This window comes from Gadus chalcogrammus, chromosome 1, assembly GCF_026213295.1.
Source record: "Gadus chalcogrammus isolate NIFS_2021 chromosome 1, NIFS_Gcha_1.0, whole genome shotgun sequence".
Taxonomy (NCBI): Eukaryota; Metazoa; Chordata; class Actinopteri; order Gadiformes; family Gadidae; genus Gadus; species Gadus chalcogrammus.
Window position 1 is genome coordinate 13,692,753 of NC_079412.1, and position 25,896 is coordinate 13,718,648.

Genomic DNA, 25,896 nt, shown 5'->3' on the forward strand with positions numbered 1-25,896 from the left:
CAAAATGAACCGAGGGTTCCTGCCTGTTGATCAAGTGTGCGTTTCAGAGGTTCGGACTGCGGCGTCGTGCTCTCGCTTCACGCGTTCGCCGGTGGAGGCCGTTCTCTGCGGTTTGAAAGGAAATGGATTCCCTGGAAACCGGATGGAGAATCTGGCGGGCGGCACTGGAAGCGAACAGGGAAAATAATCAAACAGGGAGCAATTGTTAATGAGGGAGAACGCCTGCAGCGTATCTTCCTTTATTTGTGTGTGTGTGTGTGTGTGTGTGTGTGTGTGTGTGTGTGTGTGTGTGTGTGTGTGTGTGTGTGTGTGTGTGTGTGTGTGTGTGTGTGTGTGTGTGTGTGTGTGTGTGTGTGTGTGTGTGTGTGTGTGTCCTTCCCTGCGAGGGGCGTAATGATGATGGATTGGAGGTGAAGGAAGCATGCAGACAGCTGTGTTCAATGTGAGTTAGTGTGATAGAAGTTGGACAGAACGGAATCTGTCCCCTGTAGAATTATAACTTACACATATATCGCTATGGCAGCAAAACATTCGGTTGGCAACGGCTTGGCTGCGGAGAGAATTGACAAAACGTGTTATGTAAACATATTCAAAATATGTGTGGATGTGTGTGTGTGTAGGGGTGTGTTGAGGTCGGGTGTGTGTGTGTGTATGTGTAGTTGTGTAGGTGTGTGTTTGTTCAGAGTTTGTGTGTGTAGGGTGTGTTGGCCGTGAGTATGCCTGTATGCCTGCGTGCGTGAATGCATGCACGTGTGCGTGGTCGGGTGTGTGTCTGTGTGAGAGTGCCTTTCTTTCTTTCTCTCTCGCTCTCTCTCTCTCTACATCTGTAAGCATTTCCCATGTTTCTCCATCGTAGCCTACGGGCAGACAGCTGTGTTGCCATGGTTTCCCCAGCCACGGCGGGGTGCAGCAGGATGAGCCCGGTGTCCCGAGCTCCCAGCCCCCGCGGCGGCTAAAGTGTTGCAGTCTTCAGTCACTTCCCTTTATTATCCCAAACTGGCCCAGGGATGAGCCCGTTATTAGCCGGTCCTCAGGTTGAAGGCAACGTCTAATCTGGCGGCTTTGATGACACACCTGGTCCCAGGCCCGGCCCGAGCCCGGGGACAAAGTAAACATCCCGCTACAACCCGCGGAGAGCAGCGCCACCGGTACCTAACTGACATCATGTCTGCTGTAAACAGCTCAGGTGTTGAGGAAGTCCATTGAATGCGTGTGTGTGTGTGTGTGTGTGTGTGTGCGTCTGTGTGTGTGTGTGTGTGTCCTCATCAAGAAAATGAGTTTGTAAGCCCAGGCTCTCTTGCTCTCTGTCTCTCGCTGTCGCAATTCCAGTTTTGTTTCTTCATCGGAAAAACGATGAAGACTCAGGGTTCCGCTGCGTCACGGCTGATTCACAACGAGTCTAAAAGCGTTGAGGTGAAATACCACTACAGATTATGTTATTATAGGTTATTAAAATACACACAAAGAAATAAACACAGAACAGGCCAGGCAGCTATATCAGTTATTCTTTGTTTTTGTCGTAAAAATGGCATCATGGAATGATTTTGATTGGTCAGCTGTTAAAGGAAAATATGCCTCAACAGTTGCGCTGTGAGCCACTTCAGGGACCTGTAAAATGTCCATTTTGAAATGCTCCGTATCCCCAAATCAATGAGATCCAGCATTCCCCACATTTACAACAAGGTAAACATCAATTAGTCAAAGAGTGACTCGTAAATCTGGATGATTAATTTCAGTGCGCCATCCTTTAAATAAATTATCTTTGAGGCCTCTGCCATATTGACACAGGCACACTGAACCACATGCAGGCGTCGGAGGCAATTGCTCTTGCAGCTGTGTAAAGTGCATGACAGCCTCTGAAGACGCTGGTCCAAACACCAGCAGTCCTGGTAGACCTGGAACACAACACCCAACTCTGAAACTGTACAAATCAATGAACATAACCGATGTTTTTGGTGTGCTGTGTGTGCATACCATATGTGTGTGTGTGACAGTGTAAAGATGTGTGTTCGGGTGTTTGTGTGTTTAAGAAAGAGTGTGTAATGGAGTCTATTGGTTTATTGTATCGTATTGTTGCAGTTTATCTAACAAAAAATCCTGCTCAGACTCACGCCCTGCACGCTGTTGCATTGCACATGTGTGTTTGCATTGTGTGTGTGTGTGCGTGTGTGTCTATCAAAGATTGCACGTGTTTGGCGGGGTATGTGTGCACATGTGTGCGGCTGCTGGTGTGTGTGTGTGTGTGTGTGACTGTCTGTGTGTGTGTGCGTCAACTCTTGTTTGCAAGTCCCAAGGCCTCTGCTGTGGTCTTCCCATAATCTCCAGCACCGGCGTTCTGACTGTGGTCTGGTCAAATAGTCCCCTTGTTGTTTGCTGCGGCCCAGAGCCGACGCTGAGGCCGATAACTTAGCAGATTCTCCGGCCAGAAAAACTTTTATGATGAAACACGAGAGCGGGAGGTGAGGACAAACAGAGAAGCTGTTTTCTTTAAGCCTCTGTTTTACTTTGCTAACCAATGTCCAGAATCCACATTTGGACGTAACTGCACGTTCGAGAGGGGAAGTCAAAATAAAAAAAATAGAGTAAATGAAGGAGAATGAACATCTGTGTGTGTGCTCCAAGTGTGTGCGTTGTGTCCTTTTGTTTGCAGTATCATACTGTATATCTTTATATCGCTTTGGGTGTAGTATTGTGTGAAGTGTGTGTGTGTGTGTGTGTGTGTGTGTGTGTGTGTGTGTGTGTGTGTGTGTGTGTGTGTGTGTGTGTGTGTGTGTGTGTGTGTGTGTGTGTGTGTGTGTGTGTGTGTGTGTGTGTGTGTGTCTGCTTGGGCCTGCACATTGGAAATCCACTGAAGCATGTACTTCAAAGTGTGAGAACTCACGCTTAGCACTGTGTAACTGTCCTCGCTTTACAGAAATAAAAACTCATAAAGCCAAGAATTAATAACTTCTCAACCACCGAGTCTTGAAAATCTATCAAGCCCTTCTTTTTCAAATGATATGGTGTTGAGTGAGGGCCTGGAAATGTCATGTCAGGTTTAGGGGTTGGGGGTTTGGGCGGGGGGAGGGGAGGGGGTGTACGAGGGTTTGGTGTGGAGGGAGGAAGACGAGATGTGTTTTTAATTCATCTCTTCGGCGACAAGCCTCGGTGCAATCCACATGGCCCCGTTGGATTTGGTCTTGGCCAGACTGGACTGGAGTGGTCCTCCATTCCTCTCTCACCCGGTCCTTGTGATTCTTCCCTCCTTCTCCGATACGAAAGCAACGTAGTAATTGAAACCATCGTCTTCGCCAGCGTCCAATCACGAGGGGCTAATGAATCCTCTGGTTGCCGTAGAGACAGCCGCCCTAGGCTCTGCTTTGAGTTTTATCTCTCACTGATAAAAAGAGATATACACACAACCACATGCAAACCCAGACAGACGGACACACACACACACACACACACACACACACACACACACACACACACACACACACACACACACACACACACACACACACACACACACAACCACGGACGCACACCCGGACACACACACTGACTTGTACAAAGTAAGAGTTGAGAGAAGGCGAGCAGCGGACCAAAGTCAACCCGGCCGAGCAGCTTGAGGGATGTGTCCACGCTGAAGCATCGCTCGGTTGCACCACACCTCTCAGCCAACACTCAGTACCCTGCCTGCAGCCCTGGAGGCGCCCGGGGAGACAGAGAGTGCTGAGAGAGCCAGAGAGGCTGGAGACGGAGAGGGAAGAAGAAAGCAGGGAAGAACAACAGGAGGATGGAGGATAGAGAAGGCCAAGGAGAGGTTACGCGGCCCAGAGGGATACTATTGACTGTGGTCGGCGATGACAACATGATTTTTCGACCCCGGACGTGGCATTGTAAAAGAAACAAACGTGTTTTATATTTTTTAAGGGAAGCACTTGGGTTTCCTCCTTTCTCCTCTTGATATCCCTTTACCTGCCTCGTTTCTGCCTGTCTGTTCGTTTGTCTTATTCTCCATCTGAAACCATACTTCACACACCTTATCGACCCCACAGGCTATTACTTATTCTCCCCTGGGCTGCTTGCTCCAGGCTAGGCCACCGGGTGGAACTGAAAGTGGCTATTAGTGAGGTGATAGGACCACTATCGCTATCACAAGTCACAACCATCACCGGAGAGACAGCAGGGATTTCCTATCGCCGCCTCTCCCCGATAAGTGCATTCTCATCTGCTCGGTTGCTATCCATTTCCTCCGTGACATTTCTCTTAATTTTCCCTCTTTTTCCTCACTCTGAACCCTCTTTCTTTCTCTCGCACACACAAACACACACATGCCTGCACGCACGCGCACATATGTGAAATCTAATCGACACACACTCACACACTTCCGCTTGTGTACGGTAGGATTAGTGGAGTGTTTGGAGTGCTGTAGACAGGCAGGTCTCAGTGCTAGGCCCTGCTCCTCTGCCAGGGAAGCAACGCTAGACATATAAAAGAAGTTTGCAATGCCAGGAGAATTCTACCTGATTCCAATGAGAAATCATCCCTCTGCATATCTGTGGGCTGTTGGAAACGGTATGGAATATTCAAATATTAGACTGTATATAATATTCCAATATTTAATCTTTATTTTTTTTTACTGGAATACTTGATTGTGCTTACTGTGCAAACATATAGTATACTATACTCGCACACACACGCACACACACACACACACACACACACACACACACACACACACACACACACACACACACACACACACACACACACACACACACACACACACACACACACACACACCCAATTCCTTCAACAAGGAATATGGCTTAATATAACAACTAGATGTTGAACTCGTGCAAACTTCCAGTGAAGACTTGTGAGTGTCAGCTGTTTAAATAACTATCCAGAATAATATTTATCCTGGTCTTGGTTCACAAAGAAGACACGCCCACAGAACTCTGTCTTCCGCTTTTTATTTTCCTCTCTCCATCAATGTGTGTATGTTTTGGAAACACACACAGACACGGATACAGGCACCTTAACATGAAGGGTCACCTCCATTCTCATCACCTTAATACATTGCTCCATGGTAACAGAAGCTCGAAAAGAATCTCAAGAGCAACAATGAAGGTCTACGCTTTGCCAATTGCATGCTTGTGTGTGTGTGTGCACGGCTTTATGCCTGCGCACATCCTGGTGTCTAGGTGTGTGTGTGCATGTGTGTGCGTGTGTGTGTGGAGAAGTGTTTGTGTGTGTATGTGTGTGTGCATTTCCCTTGTGTGTGCAAACGCCCTGGTGTGTGTGTGTGTTTGTGTGTGTGTGTGTTTGTCTTGTGCGCACATCCGCTGCTCTCTTACTCTCGGTAGTGCTCAAGAACACAGAAAAATGTCCAATAACAATTCCTGAAGCGAGCTTCGATATCAGTCATTCCACTGAGGCAGGCCAGTGGGAGAAGGCTCTAAAGTGTGAAGTGTGTTAGCTTCTGCTGAACATACCACGCTCTCATATCTTAGGATGAGACTGCTTTCAGTGTCTCTCTCCCTCTCCTTCTCTTCCATGCACACACACACACACACATTTGTGCACACACACATACACACAATCAAGCAGACACAGTTTATGAACAGTTTTATTGCAGCAGTCCTCAGTGAATCACATTATGAACATTAGGTCAGAGCTGAACATTTACTACTTCCAAATGTCAACAAGTCAATGTGTTGAGACATGCCGGTACCAGAACTGAATATAACATATGGGTCACCTAATGGGGAATGGGCTGTCTCTGTATCTGTTTAACATATTCAGTCTGTCTGTCGGTCAGGCCGGTCAGAATGTCTGTCCATCTCTTTAGCGTATAATTTTTGTAATATATGTAGACGGCTTTATTCCTGAATCTTAGCAGTCATTCGGCATTTACTTTTATCCATTTGGGATCGAACCCAGATCTTTTGTAACCTGACTGCGACTTGAATATCTTGCCCCTGACTTTCTGTCCGTCTTTCTCCCTGCTTGTCGTTCTGGCTTACTGTCTGCTTGTCCCTCTATCTGACACCCTGTCTGTCCCTCTATCTGTCTCCCTGTCTGTCCCTCTATCTGACTCCCTGTCTGTGTGTCAGTCCCTCTGTCTGACTTCCTGTCTATCCCTCTTTCTGACTCCCTGTCTGTCCCTCTATCTGACTCCCTGTCTGTTTGTCTGTCTGACTCCATGTCTGTCCCTCTATCTGACTCTATGTCTGTCCCTTTGTCTGACTCGCTGTCTGTCTCCGTCTGTCCTGCAGGTGGATGCCCTGCGGGTGCGTCTGGAGGAGAAGGAGCAAGTGCTGACCAAGAAGAGCAAGCAGCATCAGGACCTGTCGGACGAGAAGAGCACTCTGGCCGGGGAGATCCGGGACATGAAGGACATGCTGGAGGTCAAGGAGAGGAAGGTGTCCGTGCTGCAGAAGAAGGTATGGTGTGGCACAACACACGATGGGCTTCAAGCAGCCATTTTGGTTCTAGTGTTTAGAACCAAGATAGATGAGCCACATAGGATCCTTCAACAGGGTCCCTGAGCAAGCTAGTTTGTAGCATAGAATCTAGTATTAGTCAAGTCTACTTTTTTTTTTACATAATTTGTACGTCTGCCAGGCCCAGTTTGATATTTTTCTTTCATTTTAATAGCTATGACGGGCTGACAACTTGTTGAAAACCTTTATTGCAAAGCAATTGACCAACTTCAATGCAGCTTGGAAATAGTGTCTAGGAGCTATTAAGCAGTCCAGAATAAATCTAGAGTTTCACTGAACTGTGAAATCCTTATCTCTATGACACACATACACAATATTGACACAGTGTCCTTAACTGTAATACTCAGAACCAGAGACTGGAGATGAAAAATAAATTGAGTTTGTTATGGTTGAACGCCAAGGTGGAGCCGGTTGGTGTGCTAGCTATGTTGAAGTTAGCCACTGTTGCCTCACTTTGCCAGGCACTCTGGAGCCAATATAAATCCTCATGGGCACCTTTTTTGGCTGCGGTCATGTGGTTGATTTCGTTCTCCATGTTTAGTACCGCATCCCCGCTCAATATGGTCGTCTTGGCCCAACCCCGAAGGAGCCAGAGCTGGATCTAGTTTTGTCCCGTGGCCAGTGGCAATATCGGTCCCTTCATTGTCCTTTATTAGCTCTTTTTTTTTTTTTTCGCTTCCAGGGGTTTTTAAATTTTTTTAATTAAAGGCTGTTTGAGGTCATGCGTGGTGCAGATCTTTGAAAGTTTCATTTCCCTTACCAATGTTATTGTCGGTCCTAACTTTTAATTCACTCTAAGATTACATAAAATAATGTAATATTCAGATGTTACGTTTGTTAGCAGTGTGCTTCCACTGTGCTTAGAATCTGCTTTACAAATATGAGGAGATCAATACTGTACTCCAGTGAGAGAGCTATACCCTAGAGACCAAGGCGGAACCCTTCATTCCTCCGTGCTCCTGTGCTGTTTACAATGAATCTGTGGCTGCACCGGTCCGCGGGGACACGGCAGCTCTCTGTTTTAATTCTTAAGATATCCGTTGAAACTAATCCAAACATTGAAATGCCATTGAACTAATGGATGAATATACAATTACGCAGTGAAAGTGATCCTAGATCTGGCACTGACTTGTTGAAGCCCAGTTTAACTGAGTGGCCTTTGCTAAGCCGAGTGACACGCATCAGCATTAAGGATAAAGCCTTCCTTTAGGATGCTATAAGGGGAAGGTCACCTTATGCCAGCCATATCATCTAGAAGCATATGGAAGGCAGCTACTGTGTAGGTTTTGACATGAAAGATCTTAAAGTCTTACTTAATTCATACATTTATTATCTATCCAATTTATAAACACAAATGCTTTTCCAAATAGGATCCAAAGCCTGTCGAATTAGATCTGGTATACAACAAGTAAACACACGTTACTAACGTGTGTTACGTTATTAACTTATATATGTATTGTACAAACACACACACATAATAACTGTCATACCGTCGACAGGAAGAGAGTTGGTCTCGGGATTGTCTGAGTAATGTTTCTTACTTCCTGTAATAATTAATATTAATAACAAAGACACGTGGATAGGATAGTCAGGTCCAAGGCTATAGGTGGCCGTTATTTATTTTGCCACAGAGACATTCTTATATGACAGTAATAAAATCAAGGGATTGCAAAGCTTTTTTCCAGCATGATGTCAAGACGTTCGTTTGAGCCATACGTCAATGTATTGATGGCAGAAAGCCTCGACAACAAAATTGTGGAAATTGAATAAATGTGTGCGCTGGATCTGAAATGGGTTTTGAGTCTTATGCAGCACAAAACACGCATAGACACACGCATGTACAGAAGCACGTATGCATGCAAGCATGCACACACACACACGCACACACACGCGGAACAGTAGAAGCTCTGTTGGAGTCTTGGGCCTGCATGACCGTGACCGATGCATAATGATGCATTTATTTATTTATTTGTTCCTTTCAGGAGCTTTTTAAAGAAGAGGGAAGAGGGTAAGGCGGTCGGGTGTGCGCGCACACTCACCCACCCACCCGCACACACACACACACACACACACACACACACACACACACACACACACACACACACACACACACACACACACACACACACACACACACACACACACACACACACACACACACACACACACACACACATAGTACCGGTAGTGTGGTTTTGGCATACATACGTTATTCATGTTCAAACATTGTGGTCTTCTCAATCCATATTCATGCTTTAAAAAAAAAGGTCTGTCCGTGTCTATGGAAGTATAGTATCACCTATCGCCCCCCTCCCCCTTCTCCCAATAGCAACCACAGACAGGGAGATTCAATTACGTCTGCTGGGGCTGCATAGGTCCTGTGTGTGTGTGTGTGTGTGTGTGGCTAAAGGATGTTGTCCTATACACAGGGGTCTCTGTTAGTTATGATAGTGTCTAGAAGGTCTCCCTTCAGACCCCCTCATGGAGTCTGGGGGGGGGGGGTGCCTCTGTTTCAACGCTCCGTCCCGCCAGGAGGCTGACATCCCCCAGCTCTGTCATCAGCCCCCCCCACCCAGTGTCATCACACCGCTGGGGGCTTTGATGGTCAGGGGAAGTCAAGAGAGAGGGAGAGAGAGAGGATGGATTGAGATGTTCCGGGGCCTTCTCCATTTCCTCCCCTCCCCCCCCCCCCCCCCAGACCCACACTTCTATTTCCCTCCATGGAGTGATTCCTCTCCGTGGCCGTGGCCGTTCTTCACTCTGTTATGCGCCTCCGCCTCCCTTATAAGGCCAGGCTGCTGTTTTTTCACGGCCCCCCTGCTTCCGTACATGTTCATAGCCCCCCAACCCACCACCACCAGCACCACCACACCCTCCACCACATGCCTGTCTTTCATCATCACTATCTTCCCGCTCCTATCGGTTAAAGGACCATTATCGATTTGGGAGGGCAGGAAAGCATCATTTAGAGCGCCGGCATACCAACCTTTTTCTCAATGGGGCGCCCCCCCTTCCCCGCCCTCCCCTCTGCCCTGTCTGTCCCTGGTACCACGGTGTTGAACAGTGCCTCGGTAACACACCACGGCAGTGTTGAGTCTGATGCATATGGATGGCAAGTCGGGAGCACGGGATGTGATGCAGACTGATAGAAAGGAAAATATTAGTCCAGGGCTTGGTGTGTGTGTGTGTGTGTGTGTGTGTGTGTGTGTGGATGTGTGTGTGTGCATGAACTGTGCGTCGAAGCCGCATGCGTCCGTGAGCGTGGCAGCGTAGCATGGTGCATTCATAGCGCGGCCTGCATGAGCCCAGCCGTCAAGGGCCTTGTACTCAAAGACCAGGGTTGGCAGTCGAACAAACTCCATGACAGCCCGTCTGCGTAAAGGTAAAACGCACGTTGAGCGTGTACACGGTGTTACACATTAATACCGCTTATCGGCTGTTCATTGAATTGAACGTGCAGAACCCGAGCTTCTTCTCAGGCCTCTGCACATGAGGCTTAGCACTCCCCATGAGGAAGTCACAGGTCAGCTCAGAATAAGAGAGATACACACTGCTTTAGCTTGGGACCGGTTAGAGCCAGTAGCCAGATGTGGCTAAATTGTTCTCTTTGAGTAATCGTCTACGTGTCTTTCCTGCTCCAGAGAGAGATCAGAGATCTTTATAGATCAGCTTTGTGTGTGTGTGTGTGTGTGTGTGTGTGTGTGTGTGTGTGTGTGTGTGTGTGTGTGTGTGTGTGTGTGTGTGTGTGTGTGTGTGTGTGTGTGTGTGTGTGTGTGTGTGTGCATGTGGGATGGCTCTTGTGCACATGCGGGCGAAATGTGATCAAGACAAATGTGCGATGAGTCCTCTGTTGCCTTTCATCTTAATGGCCTCCACCTGACCAATCACAGCGCAAGAGATATGTGGTGGGATAAGGCTGTGTGAAGCTGGGGGGTTCCAGTAAACACACGCTGATTGGCCCCTGTAGCTCGCTCTTTCTTTGCTCCTATCAGCAATCACCCTTAGTTAAGTCTGATTGGACCCAGACCATATAGCCTGCGAGATGAGCCAAGTATTGGGCCATAGATCAGCCTACAGCGATCCAAGGTAAGGGTCGTCCAGCGCTTAACAAACGCCTGGACACCGAACGGTGACCCGAGCGCGGCTCCCTGCCCTCCCTGCCCCACGGCCATCGCTCTCTCATAGTGCAGCCAGAGCTGTCTCTCCCATTGATATTTGATCGATTTTAGTGCGATGTAAATCACGCCGAACCCCCTAGGGACACCATGGAAACCGGAGCCTGAGCCTCCTTCACCTTGTTTTTCCCTTTCATTTTTCCGTCATGACAAGCAGTGCAGTTGTTGACCTGAAGGAACCGTAGGACTGTACGCTGGGTCCGAGCTTAACCCCTCCGACCCGCGGACTGTAAAGTGTCTTCACGGGGAACTTCAAGGTCTCTGCGGGCCGCAGCAGCAGGGGGTGAGAGTTAGACACACAGCTGCAGTAGCCCTGGATGGGTGGCCTGCATTCTTCCCCCTTTCTTTCTTTCCTTCTTTCTTTCTTTCTAGTCCTTCTTTCTCTCTCTCTTTCTTTGGGTCTTTATTACATTCTTCCTTCCCTGGGTCTGTCCTTCTTTAACTTTGGGTAATTCTTTCTATGCACTCCTCTTTAGCCCTTGTTTTTTCCCTTTTTTCTCTCCGTTTGTCAGATCAAAGCGCTGCCATTTCTTCTCTCTAAAAGCAAAGAATTAATACTAATGGTGCTGGGAGCGCAGGAATAAAGCGTCAGGATAATTACCCAGCAATCACTGCAGCATTCCGCGACCATGGGGGGGGGGGGGGGGGGTGCGGGGGGGGGTTGAGATAGGGTCTTGAGCCTAAGCGCCGTGGACGTGGATCAAGTTGGCCTGCACACACACAGGCACTCGTCTGCGCACACACGACCGCACACACACGTTGACACTCCCACACCTCCTCCATGGACCAGCTGTCTGTGTTGAACAACTCCAGTTCCCGTCCTCCACTCTCTGGGCTGATACGTTTAGATTAGCAACACTTACTTCAACCTCAAACCGGGACTCATATTATTTTGGAAAAGTGTGTGTGTGTGTGTGTGTACTTACGACGCTCAAAACTTGACTTGTATTAGTTCGGAAAGGTGTCTGCGTGTATATTTTGCGTGTAAGTGTGTGCATGTTGGTGTGTGTGCACGTCTGCTGGAGCAACATGTCTGATTGAGTGAATGTGTGCGTGTGTCTAATTGATATGTATGAATGCAGCGGAGGCTCCGTGTGTGAATGACTCTGTGAAGGAATGCTGGGGGGGGGGGATGTCTACTTGTCATGTCCCCCATATGCTATAGGGAGCCCCTGTTTTCTCAACTGGCCCTACATTTATTATAACAATCACAGACGGATTGTCTGTGTGTGTGTGTGTGTGTGTGTGTGTGTGTGTGTGTGTGTGTGTGTGTGTGTGTGTGTGTGTGTGTGTGTGTGTGTGTGTGTGTGTGTGTGTGTGTCTGTGCGGGTGTGCCGCCTCTCAGTAATGGCACAGGGCCTCTTTGTGTTTTTCTCCTGAGCGCCCCGGTTAGTTAGCAGCAGAACCAATGTCAGGGCCACATTCACCGGACTCTGCAGAGTCACCGGTTCGGCCGCCTAATCGGAGTGAAACCCGTAGAGGGTTCTGTCACCCTCCATCCCGATCCAACATCCCCAAAAATAGTTTTTTCCATTACCCTATGTAGGGGGGCGGGGGGGGCTATGGTAGCGGTGGGTGCTGTCAGAGACCTGGTGAGACAGGATTACACCCACCATGTGGTTTGGCACTAGGGGGTGGGTAAAGCCAGGAGGGCCGTTGTGTGGGTCTGCAGACGCCCACGTGGACCGTTGGCACGCGACGGATGGGTCAGGGGGGACGTGTATCCCGTGCTCTGGCACGCCGTCCGGTCGGATGTCTGGATGAAAACACCGTCGCTACCAGCTTCATCATGCAGCTGTTGTTATTTTTTTTTACCCTTTTGTTATTTTGATGATTACTCTGCATCGTGCCTCTCTGTCATTAAACCGAGATAGAGCAAAAGGAATACGTCATTCCGAGGACATAAGGTTAAAGGTTAGATTTAAACAGTCGAATCCCCCGCACCACTGACTGTTGAAATCAACATCCTTTCTCTCTCTCTCTCTCTCTCTCTCTCTCTCTCTCTCTCTCTCTCTCTCTCTCTCTCAGACCCGTCTCTCTCTATCTCTGTCTCGTCCATTACTTAGTCCTATGAAGTCATGGAGTGCTGGCGTTCCGCTCCGTAAAGGATTAAAAAGGGGGGGATGAGTAATGTGTCCTGGAGCTACAATAACCTGACATCCACCGGGTCAATCCAGGGGAGCGAGGTGAAAGAGAGGTGTCATTTTCCCCTCCCGATTGTTCCGGTGTATGTCAGTCCGTCCTCGCTCCCATACACCCTCCCTCTTCAAAGGGCGGATGGGGCCTTGTGGTTTAGAGGTGGGGCGGCGGAGGTGACAATGTCAAGTCGCAGACCGCAGCATCCTGTGCTAGACCGCTCTTTGTTCGACACACAGGCAATGGCGGGCAATTATCTGTTTTGTGATCGTCGGTTGCTGGTGGAGTTGCTTGGAGGAGGATTCAGTGTCCCGCTCCAGGTTATTTCCCATTGTGCGTAATCCTGCAGGGAGCCTTTATGGAATTGTGTCCTTAAGGAATAAATGTGTCCTTGGAGATTTGGTCGGCTCGTCGTGTGCAAAAAGAAGAGAGGAGGCCTTTAATGTCTAAGGCCTGCTTTCTGGCAACCGGAATTGCAGTCTCAGGTGTAATTACATACTGATTCACTTAATCGTTTCTCGACAACGGTGTGTAACAAGATAAGTAAGGCTCACCTCTAACTGGAAGATGTAGTAATTATTATTTGAATACAGGAAGACTAGACATGGTTAGAAAAACAAGTCATTGTCTCATGTCACTGGACCTTTTCTTGTGCAGTGACATACAATCACCACAAGGGGGCAACCACGTACATGGCATCAACGAAGCAGATATCCCCTTTTCCTGGGCCTTTGTCCAACAGACAGTGGGAGAGAGAACCATAGAAAGCAACAGAAAGGGATGGGAGGAAGAAGAGGGGGTGGGGAAAGGTTTGAATGAATCGCAGGCCCACCCTCACCTCGTGGAAAAGGTCACTGTCTTCCCCCAGCTTCTTTATGGCCAAACTGCTTTTCTCTTTGAAGAGCCACATCTGAGTGCTTAGCTCCAGGAGGAAGTGGCTTATTAACCTGGGAATCAAGCAGCTCTGATTCAAGGGGGCACCAAGCCGTGTGCAGGTGTGGATGTAAACGTGCAGGCTCACACACACAACAAAGAGGATTAATAGGCATCCAAAAGGTTCACGCACACACTTTTATTGGATCCCGGCATGAGTCCGCAGAGACGTTGTTGTAGAAGCACAGCGATCTCTCCAATCTAAAGTATTTCATAATGGATCCGTTTGACAGTGACCTAGATTTTCTCATGGGAAGCCCACCAGATTACCACATATTGTTTAGTTTTGTGGTTTTTCTCTGCACGACTGCGCGTGCGTGTCACTGCGTACCAGGCTATGTGTTTGCCTGGATGCGTGTGTGCTCACACACACACGCGCGCACGCTCGGGTGTTTTTCATCCAAGGACATTCTTCCTGGTGTGCATGCGTCGGTCACTGCCTGGATTCCCCAAAACGCTTCACACAACTGTCGTTGTCACGTTCCCCGAGGTGACGACAAGCCCAAAAAGCGAGCGAATGAATTGCTACCCAATTATCGTTTTGGTATTTCAATCGAGGCCACCCGTCCCCCGTCCTCGTCCTCAATAACGTTGAGAACCACTCAAATGATCACGTTTATGTGTGCGTGTTTTTTTTTTGTTTGTTGGTAAGCGTGGTCTCGCTTTGAGCCGGTCCTTGTGTTGTGCAGGAATGATTCAATGGAAGGACATGGGGCTGGTTCCAGTTCTGGGGATTCTGATGGAACACATAAGGGTGGCCTGGTTCCGCGGTTCTGCTCCGGAACAGATCAGGACCTGTAGCCCGAGGGGCTCGGGGCTTCATCCAGCTTTTATTCACTTCTCTCTCACATTACATTAGACCTCAGCTTGTGTTAATCACGGCCACTCCGAGCGCTCCACCACAACGGTTCACATCCGAGCCTTTCCTCCACAATGGGAATGTACAATTACAAGCATGTTGGATACAGAAAATGAGGAAGAATCAGCACAGAATCCCTTACACATTTACATTTTACTATCGGGGATGCTGACGACATCGCCCGATCACGATTTCAAGGGATTTTCCATGTTTGTGGCTTCTCAAAACACTTAATAGATTACATTTGGAACTAATATCAAATTGCGGCCCCAGCTGGAATTTGATGATGTTAGTGTTCGACGAAAGGCCTTCAAACATGTGGCAGCATTGTCTGCTAGTGTGGGCACGGGTATTGTAGACAGTATCTCAAGGGCAGCGCAGGTCAGGGGTCCACTGTGCATAATCACTCCCACTTTTAAGGGGAAAACCTTTGCACTTTCCTTCAACCTGTGGAGAAAGTTATCGCTGCGAAAACAGGATGCACACAGACACACATACACACACACACGCACATACTAACACACACGCACACACAGACATATACACACAAAGACACGCACACACACACACACACACACACACACACACACACACACACACACACACACACACACACACACACACACACACACACACACACGCGCGCAAACACACACTCATAAAGACACAGACATAGGCCTGGCCTACAGACTCCATATAGCCGGCTACATCTGCGGTGGTCTCGTGGGATGGAAGTGTGTGTGGTCAGGCAGTGAGATGACGACTAGAGTGATTTCAATGATGCAGTGCGCTTTCAATGATAACACTGTGTGTGTGTGTGTGTGTGTGTGTGTGTGTGTGTGTGTGTGTGTGTGTGTGTGTGTGTGTGTGTGTGTGTGTGTGTGTGTGTGTGTGTGTGTGTGTGTGTGTGTGTGTGTGTCATGTGTGTGTGTCATGTGTGTGATGTATGTATACACAAAAGGTGGGAGCAGAGTGTGTGGAGTGTGTGTGTGTCAGCTAAGTATGCCAAGAGTTAACTTAAGCGACTCGTGATCAGCTCATCAAAACAAACAGGCTACTGTAAAGGAGAGGTCTTTGGCCTCCCAAAATGGCACACGGGTGCCCCACAACGCGCCTGTCCATAAATAACATGCCTTTTCACAGAGTACTTAAGCTGGGATAATTCGGCCCTGCATTCCGCACGCTCTGTCCCATACCCATTACTCAGAAGGCCCACTCCCATTGGCTGCCTTAAAGTCCAAACCAGGCGTAACGTATTTCTGCACGATTTGACGGAAGGCTGTGTGGTGATGCTGAATGTTTTGTCCGAGGGCTTGTTATTTTGTCCGAACAGGCCAAAGAAAACAAAGGCCTGGTGAAGAATGTAATCATTTATCTAAGACCGGGGGCTACATGCTCAATTTAACCTCAAATGCTTCTCTTGTTGTACCCACAGGGGGATGGAGCTAAGCTCGGAGGTGTGTGTGTGTGTGTGTGTGTGTGTGTGTGTGTGTGTGTGTGTGTGTGTGTGTGTGTGTGTGTGTGTGTGTGTGTGTGTGTGTGTGTGTGTGTGTGTGTGTGTGTGTGTGTGCGCGTGAGTGTGTGTGTGTCTTCCAACTTCTGTGCCACTACAACCAGAGGCTAATGTAGGTTGTCGGTGAAGTTTCCATTGCTTATGTTTTTCACAACCTGAGGAGATAAGCACACTTAGGCAATGCTGACTGTTTATTATTCAGTTCACTGTTTTGGCAGGAGGCCATCTTGTTCTGTGAATTTATTCTTGAAAGGCATTAGGCATACAGGGTACTGTATTGCATTATATGGGGCACTGGTTTATCAACTGGTAAACAAACCCTTCTCAGCATGAATACGAAATGAACTGATATCCTATGGCCAGCTATGCTACAGTATTTACCACCGCATCTAGACCGCTGTTAAAGAAAAGTGTTTGCCGAACAGCGTTATTGACACACAACCCCTGTGAATGAGGGCCCTTCAGTAGCGCTGAACGATTAATCGAATTCTAACCGACATCATAATGTAAAAGAACGTGATTTGCAAATCGCAAAGGCCGCGATAATTTCTTTTTTTGTGTGATTCGTTCCAGTTACTGACTGGAGATCAGTAAGATTCATATTTATTTTTCTTTTACAATTCAATAGTTATAAAGATGTTACAATATCAATTCAAGCATCAATTCATCTCAACACATAGGTCTGGCCTAAAGGAAAGCACAGTAAATATGGTGACTGCTTCAATGTTGTGTTGGTAAGACTATATAATGATTTATTGCTTGTTTAGTGATTACTACAGAACATAAGGAACTTATATTAAATAAAATGTGCATAATAAATCGCAATCGCAATATATCGAAATAATCGCAATTTGATCCCAAAATCGTTCAGCCCTTCTCTTCAGGGATAGCGCTACAGATGGTGTTCATGTGAAGAACATGTTGTCGATAGCCCGTGGGCACTGCTTCTAGCATTAGCATCTCCAGTCTTGATTCCATGGGAATTCAGCTTGTTGAGGGATGGTAATGCCTGGCCATTGTGTGAGAATGTTCCCACTAAAGATATGGGATATGAGGGTGACAACAAAAAAACCCGCTTCCCATCAATTCCATACCACGAGGAAACCCACACCAGTCGAGGCCCACACCACTAGAAACCATGACAAGTATGTCACACTCAATTGAGGCTTGGGCTCCGCTTTGATAGATGTTTGTTTCTTCTTCTTTCTTGTTGACTCTATTTGAATCTTTATTAAAAAAAAAAAAATCTCAGTTATTTTACCTTTATTTCTTCAACTCTGGTTGTTGAAAGAGAATGACTCTGGTCGTTCTCTTTCAATCCTCGCTTTCTTTTCAGTTTTCGTATCGTCTCTTTTTCACCCATTTTCTTTCTTCAAACACACCAACAAAAGTCCCACAGCGTCTATCACATGGACCGCGTGAATACACCCACGGCGGTGGAGTGAATTGCGAGGGAACCCATCTGGTTCTGGCAATAGATGCATTCCCATCAGCCCGGTTCTCCAGTCACTCATTAACCTATCTAGATCTTCTCATAGACGCCTGGTGCCTTCCCCACCAGAGCCCCCACCCCACTCACCCCCTCCACCCCACTCTTGCTCCACTTTTCCCTTCAAAGATAAAACTCAGTTGGACGCCTTAAAAGCCTCCATTTTGCCTTCCAGGGAGCAGGGAACACAACATGTTTGGGGTTTAATTGGATTCATTTGTAAAATATCTTATCTCTCCATGTACCCATGACTGGAATGCCATTCGTTCTCTCTCCTGAGTATTTCTCTTTTTTTTAATCATTTCACCATTTATTTTTATCTTACTCTTTTGGTAGCCTGTGGCACTTGTACACAATTATTGGTTTCCCATGTTTATTGAATCAGGAATCCTTTTGAGTGGGCCTTTTCTTTTCTTGAAATCCCTCACATGTTTTCTATGGAGAGCGTTGCTTGGGATGCATCTTCGGCCGATGTTTCAGAGTGGAATCTGCCTTGCTAAACAGTCAAAGAAAACACTCAAGTAGTGTGCTTCCCATGTGAAGAAATTCATGGCAAAACTAAAGTTATTGGTCAGAATTGTTTAGATGCTTCTAGATCACCAATTGATCTGTCTGGATCTTGAAATAAATAAACATGCTGTGGACAGATAACCGGTCCCTCTGTGCAACTTCAACAACTTCAATTTAATCTGCAACGGTTTCTATGTTTTCCGCCGGAAGGATTGCGTGAGTGTAAGTGTGTGTGTGTGTGTGTGTGTGTGTGTGTGTGTGTGTGTGTGTGTGTGTGTGTGTGTGTGTGTGTGTGTGTGTGTGTGTGTGTGTGTGTGTGTGTGTGTGTGTGTGTGTGTGTGCGCGCGCGTTGGTGGGTGTGTGTGCTGTGTATCTGTGTGTATGTATGTATATGTGTTGTGTGTGTGCGTGCATGTCTATGCGGGTTTATGTGTGCATGCACACATTTGTATGTGTGTGTGTTTGTGTGTGCGTGCGTCTATATACAGTATGTGTCACTGTGCGTTTCCTGTGTGTCTTTGTGAGTTTTTTTTGTGCGTGCATGTGTGTGTGTGTGTTTGTGGGTCCCCATGTGTTGGTGTGTTTCTGTTTTGCTGATCTCCATCAGATAAAGGCCTGTGGAGCAGCCCAGCCGGCGGTTACACTGTGGCTTTGTGGACCTGAGGTTAGCCGCAGATAGACACAGACACACATCGGCCCTCCGGTCTGTGGCCTCCCTCCCTAGAGTTCAGCTGCAGCGAGAGTACCCGCTGTTATCCACTCATCCTCTGCTCACATCCAATCCAAAAAGCATACCTTTGGGAAGTGCCAAGGTGGTTTGCTAAAGAATGCCGGTGCCCAGGTGGATGGGCCGGAGACCTGCATTGTTTCACAGCGCTTGCATAAGTCCTGAGAACAAAGGCAAGGCTTTGTGTGTGACCACAGACAAAGCGCTCCATGTCAAGGTTGAATGTTTCCTCTGGTCTACACTGTGCCACCAGGTCTATATGTTGTGGCTCTGATGCCATTGAACTTTGGAACTTTGACAATTTTGTCTTCTGCAATTGAAATGTTTTTTTCCCCTCAGTATACCTTCTCTCTCTCTGTTTTTCTGCTCTTCTATCTGTTCTGATAGAGAACCTGTTCAAATGCAATTTTTGTTTCCTTCCTGCAGTTGAAAGTACCGCATTTTCATTTGTGGCTTTGACACCTGTGTCTTCTTCAATTGCAATATGTTTATGATTAAAAATAGCATCTCTCTCTCTCTCCCTCTCTCTCTCTCTCTCTCTCTCTCTCTCTCTCTCTCTCTCTCTCTCTCTCTCTCTGCAGATTGAGAACCTGCTGGAGCAGTTGAAGGATAAGGACAAGCAGCTGGCGGGGCTGCGGGAGCGGGTCAAGGGACTGCAGACGGACTCCAGCAACACGGACACGGCCTTGGCCACGCTGGAGGAGGCCCTGTCTGAAAAGGTAGAGGGACAGCCGGCTGTGTAGAGAGAGAAGGGTCCCGTCAGTGCGGGCATATTGAAGTGAGGCTTTCATTGTGGAGCTAAACATGGCAAAGATCACATCCAGGATATATCCACTTCATTCCTACATTAAAGTATGCTAATTACTTAATTCACTTTTTTTTTCAATAATGAGACACAAAATCTCAAAAGCTGCTAATTTGCTAATTTAGCTAATTGCTAATATTGTTGTTCGATATGGTGGATTAACTTTGCCGGCATGAATCCACTTTGGTTTAACCTCAAACTCCCTCCTACTGCAATTGAGAATTACATTTAAGTGGACTGCATGGGCAAAAGGTAAGGTGTTTCAAAGTGGACACATTGAGAGGAAGAGAGGAATATACAGTCTCAAATTCGAGTTTATTTCAAAATAACGTAAAAAAGGGTCTCGTAAAGGATCAAAAAAAGAAATATTAAGCACACAAAGATATATGGGGACAACCTTTAACAGGTGCCATCGCATGGCAAGCACAGCTGTGGCTAAGGAAGGAATGATTGAGTCATTCTATTGTTCTAGACCCCTCAATGGAACAGGTGACATGATTGTCAGGAGCTGACCCTATGGTGACCATGAGCTTTGATTCCAGCCGTATTAATCCAGCATCACGGTGACTTGCAGTTTGTGCATGTTTCAAAGTGCCAAACGCTTAGTCATCCTGCTGACTCCATGCCCATAGGAAGTATGTCTGGACTCCAACCCGCAAACACTGAACAGTAGGTCATCCTTTGGGTGACCCTGTCTGCTTTTGGCACACACTGACATCACACAAGGTGCAGACAGCAAACACACTCATTATTGGACTTGACTAGTGCTGAGCTCACAGGAAATGACTGGGATATACTGGGATGGGGCAAGACTCACCACACAAAACACACAGAAAGAGCTTAACTACAGACAATGAATAATGATGATGAATGAATCATGAGTGGAGACTACATGTGTGTGACAGAAGGAGACCTGGTTGCAGGTTCCAGAGGGAGGTCTGTTACTGTAGTGTATGTATAACCGGCTCACAGATTACACATGTCCGGTGGCCCTTATCTGTTGGCTGGAACGGGAGCGGTTTCGAGCCAAGTTATCCCTTTGGGTTTTAAACCAGGCTTCTACATTTCCTGTCTAAACATCCTACCTATACGCAGCGCTGCCTGTTTTCGCACACAGTAAGGTGCAGTGCATTGTGTGTGAGCGGGAGCAGGAGGAGAAGTAGTTTCAATGGGGATGGCGGGGGGCTGAGGTAAGCCAGCTCTCTCTCCACATGGGGGGGTTCAACAAGCCGATCTCCCATTGGCTCGGCGTGCCGTTCGGGGCCTTGGCTCGCCGTACCAGTGGATGTTCTGGATATTGGTTGTAAACATCAACTGTTTGTTGTACTCTGGCATGTGCAAGGGCTCACAGCTGTTCTCCATAAGGCCTCACCTCAGTGCTCACCCATTGAGCCGCTCGCCACACTAAAACACTAAAAAGGGCTTAATCACTTCCCAGACCACGGCAAACCTTGGTTTTCTTCCCCCTGTAATTTGTGCGGTATTTTATGTGGGATGTTTATGCTATTAAAATGTGTTGGATTTTTTGAGGGGGAATTCTTTTAATTGAATAAGTCACTTTTGGGGGTATTGTGGAGAACATAGGTCATTCACAATCTGTGGAATCGTTGGGGGATTTGTTCTCTATTAATGTCTCCGCACATCAGTGGTATGCACGGGTAAGCTCAAGACTTAATGAGATTAGAGTAATACGATTGTTTTATGACACCACTTCCATTACAGAATAGACATATCGCTGGTGGGTCTTTTCCAGTGCCAGACCCCATGTGAACTGGTGCTATGACGTCACGTTATGTTTCGTGAAGCGATTAATATCAGCTCTGCTTTCCTCTTTTTACTAAACACGACGCTGGTTGCCAACACACATTTGTTATGGCTGGAGGCTTGAACCTTGTTGCTCGCTGACACGTCTGTCATTTATATCGTCGTTGAAATCGCTGCTTGTTGACAGTTAACAGTAAAACAAGACATCAGAACAGGGCAGATGTGGATGGCCGGCTTTACTGCAAAAGAAAAAAAAGAGAAGAGAAAGGCGGCTGCCAATGTGTCATGCTGTATGGGAGGGTACACAAGTGTCTACACACACCTGTGCTTTGTTTGTTTGCGTCTTTTCTTACAGTGTGACACACGGATTACGTGTTCTCTGGGGAGCGTAAACGTCCACTTCTGAAGCGAAGTGGACTGAAATGGCGTCCGGCCGGTGACATCAGGTCCCTTGATGTCAGGAAGGCTGATGTCACTGCCGAGTGGGTCTGGGGATCAGCAGGCTGCCTGTCGTTCCCTCCCCTCCCCCCTGTTTGACCCTTTAGATTGTGTTGTCGTCTTGCGTTGCTGCATCGTTGGTGCTCGACTTGAATGGCCACATATGGATCCGTTCAATCAAGAGATGTTTACGCCACGTAGAAATCAATGTGTATAAGTCAAACCCCAGAGTGCACACAACACTCACCATTAAACGGCTTGTTTTTATGCCCTGCGTTTGTTTTTTCTATGCCGCGGACTCTGAAATGAATGGAATAAATGCATAATAAACGGCCGATGGCTATTTCTCCTTCAACCCGGCCGGTTCTCTCTGACGGATAACGTCAACCACTTCTAATGTGGCCTACCCATAATTCATCTGTGATGAGGAGAGCGCTGGGGAGCAGTTCAGACGCATGTGGTCAACGTAGGGCGTGTGTGTAATGTGTTTACGAGAGCCCCAGTGTGTGTGTGTTGCTAATCACACACCCTGTCACTAACGTGCACTCGGAGCCAGCCTCAGCCACAACGCTGTGGTTCTAATTAGCACAGCCAGGCACTGTGCCCCTGCCAGGCCCTGTGTGTGTGTGTGTGTGTGTGTGTGTGTGTGTGTGTGTGTGTGTGTGTGTGTGTGTGTGTGTGTGTGTGTGTCTGTGTGTGTGTGTGGGTGTGGGTGTGTGTGGGTGTGTGTTTGTTTACGCAACTCTGCCCTACTTCCCCAAGCCTTGTAGAGACAGGTTTTTACGATCACGTCCAGGTCTCTCTCCCTAAATCCCAACCTCCAAATCTCTGATGTGTTTTTTCTTCGTGTGGGAAAAGCACACAGGGCCTATTAGCTGTGTGGTATCGTTAAGACTCTCTCTCTCTCTCTCTCTCTCTCTCTCTCTCTCTCTCTCTCTCTCTCGCTCTCTCTCTCTCTCTCTCTCTCTCGCCCCATACCGCACGGTGGGTGCCAGCCCTAGATGGGAGTCTTGAGTATTGGCCTGATTGCCCAGAGGTTTCGTGCTGCCAATCACGTACAGGGATGCCACATAAAAAAAAAGGCTGGCTGACTAAGCCGCGCTGCAAGCCTAAATCAACATCTGTATAAACACCTGGGTGATCACTTTGGCCCGCCATGGCTTCTCACACGAACAAACTCATACATACACACACACACACTGGCACACCTATCTGCACATAGATATATCTAGTTAAAGATGGGCCTCCCATGCTCCTCAACCCCCCATGGTGACCACCTAGTCTCCCAGGGGCCCTCCGTCCCACCGGCTGAATGATGACACAAACATGCCCAGCCCCTTTTATCTGGTAGGAGTTATTAGCTGATGATCTACTCTCCTGCTCCTCCTCAGTAAATCTAAAGCTCTCTCTCGCTCTCTCTCTCGCTCTCGCTCTCGCTCTCTCTCTCTCTCTCTCTCTCTCTCTCTCTCGCTCTCGCTCTCGCTTTCTCTCTCGCTTACTCCCTTTCTCTCGCTCTCTCTCTCGCTTACTCCCTTTCTCTCTCTCTCTCTCTCTCTCTCTCTCTCTCTCTCTCTCTCTCTCTCTCTCTCTCTCTCGCTCCCTCTCTCTCTTACTTCTTTAATTTATCTCCTTCATCCCGTTTCCTAGTATTTCTCTTTGCCTCTCTTCCTGACGGCGACCTCAATGACATGCCCGCCCTATTTTATAAAGTCATTATTCAGTTTCAAAGGCATTCTGCTGTCTTCAATATTTAGTCAAGGGAAGGGAGAGGAGAAGATTTGTAGCGCTCGGTCGCATGTATGACTCCTGCTTTTAATTGTAACTTCTAACACAGCGTCTCGGAAGTAAATAAAAACGTGGTGCCCTGTGTTTCAACAAGAAGTGACAGATACACTGATAAACGAGGATCAGATGAAGATGGCTGGTTATTAATGGTTCGTAAACATGGGTTGGAGAGAGGGATAACCGCAATATGTTTGATAACATATTGTTGTCGTTAAAATTTGATGTGAAACGACAAATGTCCCATCCGTTTGCAATATCCCGTCCCGAATCGGCTGGACAGGCCACCACCACAACAGAACAGTCTTCCACCATTACTGCTCCATGAAACGGTCGCTACTGACACCTGTTTTTTTTTCTCTGTTTATTTCCCCGGTCTCTCTCTCTCTCTCTCTCTCTCTCTCTCTCTCTCTCGCTCGCACTCTCTCTCTCTCTCTCTTCCTCCCTCTCCCTCTCCCTCTCTCTCTTCCTCTCTCTCTCTCTCCAGGAGCGTGTGATCCAGGCCCTTCGGGAGCAGCGGGACCGGGAGGAGCGTGCTCGGCTGGAGGACGTGGAGCTCTTGAGGAGGGAGAACCGGGAGCTGAAGGAGCGGGTGTTCGCCATGCAGCCCCAGAACCTGACCCAGGGCCCGGCCGCCGCCCCAAGCCAGACCCCTGTTCAGAGGCCCGAAGCGGAGGTCAGTATGGCCGGGTGGCTGGGCAGAGCACACAGGAGGGACGTAGAAATGACGCTGAGTCTGTCTTTTCACTTATGTGTGTGTGGGTGTTTGTGTCTGTGTGTTTGCTCACCTGTGTGTGCATGTATGTGAGTGTTTACGAACGGTGTACTATTCTCCATCTGAAAAAACTAACACAAACACACACACACACACGCACACATGCACACACAGGCACCAAAGCACGTTCTTTCAGGGAAAAGGTGTGTGGCACACACTGTGGTCTGTGTGTGTAAACACAGTCATCAATATCTCATCTCCCTTCACATCAGAGCAGACCGCACTGCGTGTTCCCAGAACTTAAAATAAGCCCTAACCCCGAACATATATTCACAGCCATCATCAAAATAAAAACCCAAAGTGCGTCTTTCCTTAAATCCTTAGACCGCAGAGAACATCAACACAACATTTGCACACTTTATAATTACTTCTTTTTTTTTATTGTGCAAAAAGAATTACAAGAATTCTGCTGCAGGGGGAAGTGTAGCGGGATTGTAATGGGCTCTCTGCACCCCGTCTTCACACAAGGAACATCAGCAGCGGAGGCGAGAGAGAAAGACCAATGTGTGAAGGTTGGACAATTCACTCGCTCTCTCTCTCGCTCTTTCTTTCTCTCTCTCTCTCTCTCTCTCTCTCTCTCTCTCTCTACAAGCCAGGGCAGACACTTTCCCTCCCAGAATTTAAAGCAAACACATACACACACACGTCTCATCCTGAGAAATGAAATCGGGTTGAGGGTTGCCACGGCGCCTCATCAAAGGCAGAGCAGCTCCGTGCCCTCTGCAGCGGGCGGATCCCTTCTTCATCAGAAGGGTTGCCATTACCGCGCCGCTCCTTGTGTTTGGCGGCCGGCCGTTATGTGAATGTTGAGAAGAAGTTTCAGTTTAAGTTCTAGTTTGTGTGAGTGAATATGTCTGCATTATCGTTTTCTGTGATTACACGTTTAAATACACACACGCGTGTGTGTGTGTGTGTGTGTGTGTGTGTGTGTGTGTGTGCGCTTGTGTTTGTTTGTGCACTTGTGTGTGTGTGTGTGTGTGTGACTTTGTGGGGGTCTAATGCCCACTGGGTCAGAGGTGAGCTGACAAACCGCCTTAGATTAAACTCGGATCAGGCCGACCTCCCGCACACTGCACACACACACACACACACACACATACACACACACACACACACACACACACACACACACACACACACACACACACACACACACACACACACACACACACACACACACACACACACACCTACACACGCACACACACACACACACACACACACACACACACACACACACCTCGACACCTATACACACACACACACACTTGCACAGTCACTCACACGCACAGTCACACACTAACACACAGTCACACACACACAAACACGCACACAGTCTGCATGAAAAAACTAAGCGCCATAATAGAGTGTGTGACAGAATCTGGTTCTAACCGGTTCCTCCACTGATGGTCCATCTCAAGGACCGACGGACTCAGCCGCCTGTTGGTCATGAGCATTCCTGGCCAATCGGGCGGAGAATGTAGGCCGCGTCGGTG

General features: G+C 47.8%; 1 protein-coding gene across 1 annotated transcript in view; it reads left to right on the forward strand.

The window, feature by feature from the left end:
• LOC130391073 (ERC protein 2-like) overlaps positions 1-25,896 on the forward strand; it is a 115,759-nt gene that overhangs the window by 26,550 nt on the left and 63,313 nt on the right. The window contains exons 8-10 of the mRNA XM_056601250.1: positions 6,267-6,434; positions 19,418-19,555; positions 24,113-24,301. Coding sequence (XP_056457225.1) covers positions 6,267-6,434; positions 19,418-19,555; positions 24,113-24,301 — 495 coding nt within the window. The remainder of the gene's footprint in view (positions 1-6,266; positions 6,435-19,417; positions 19,556-24,112; positions 24,302-25,896) is intronic.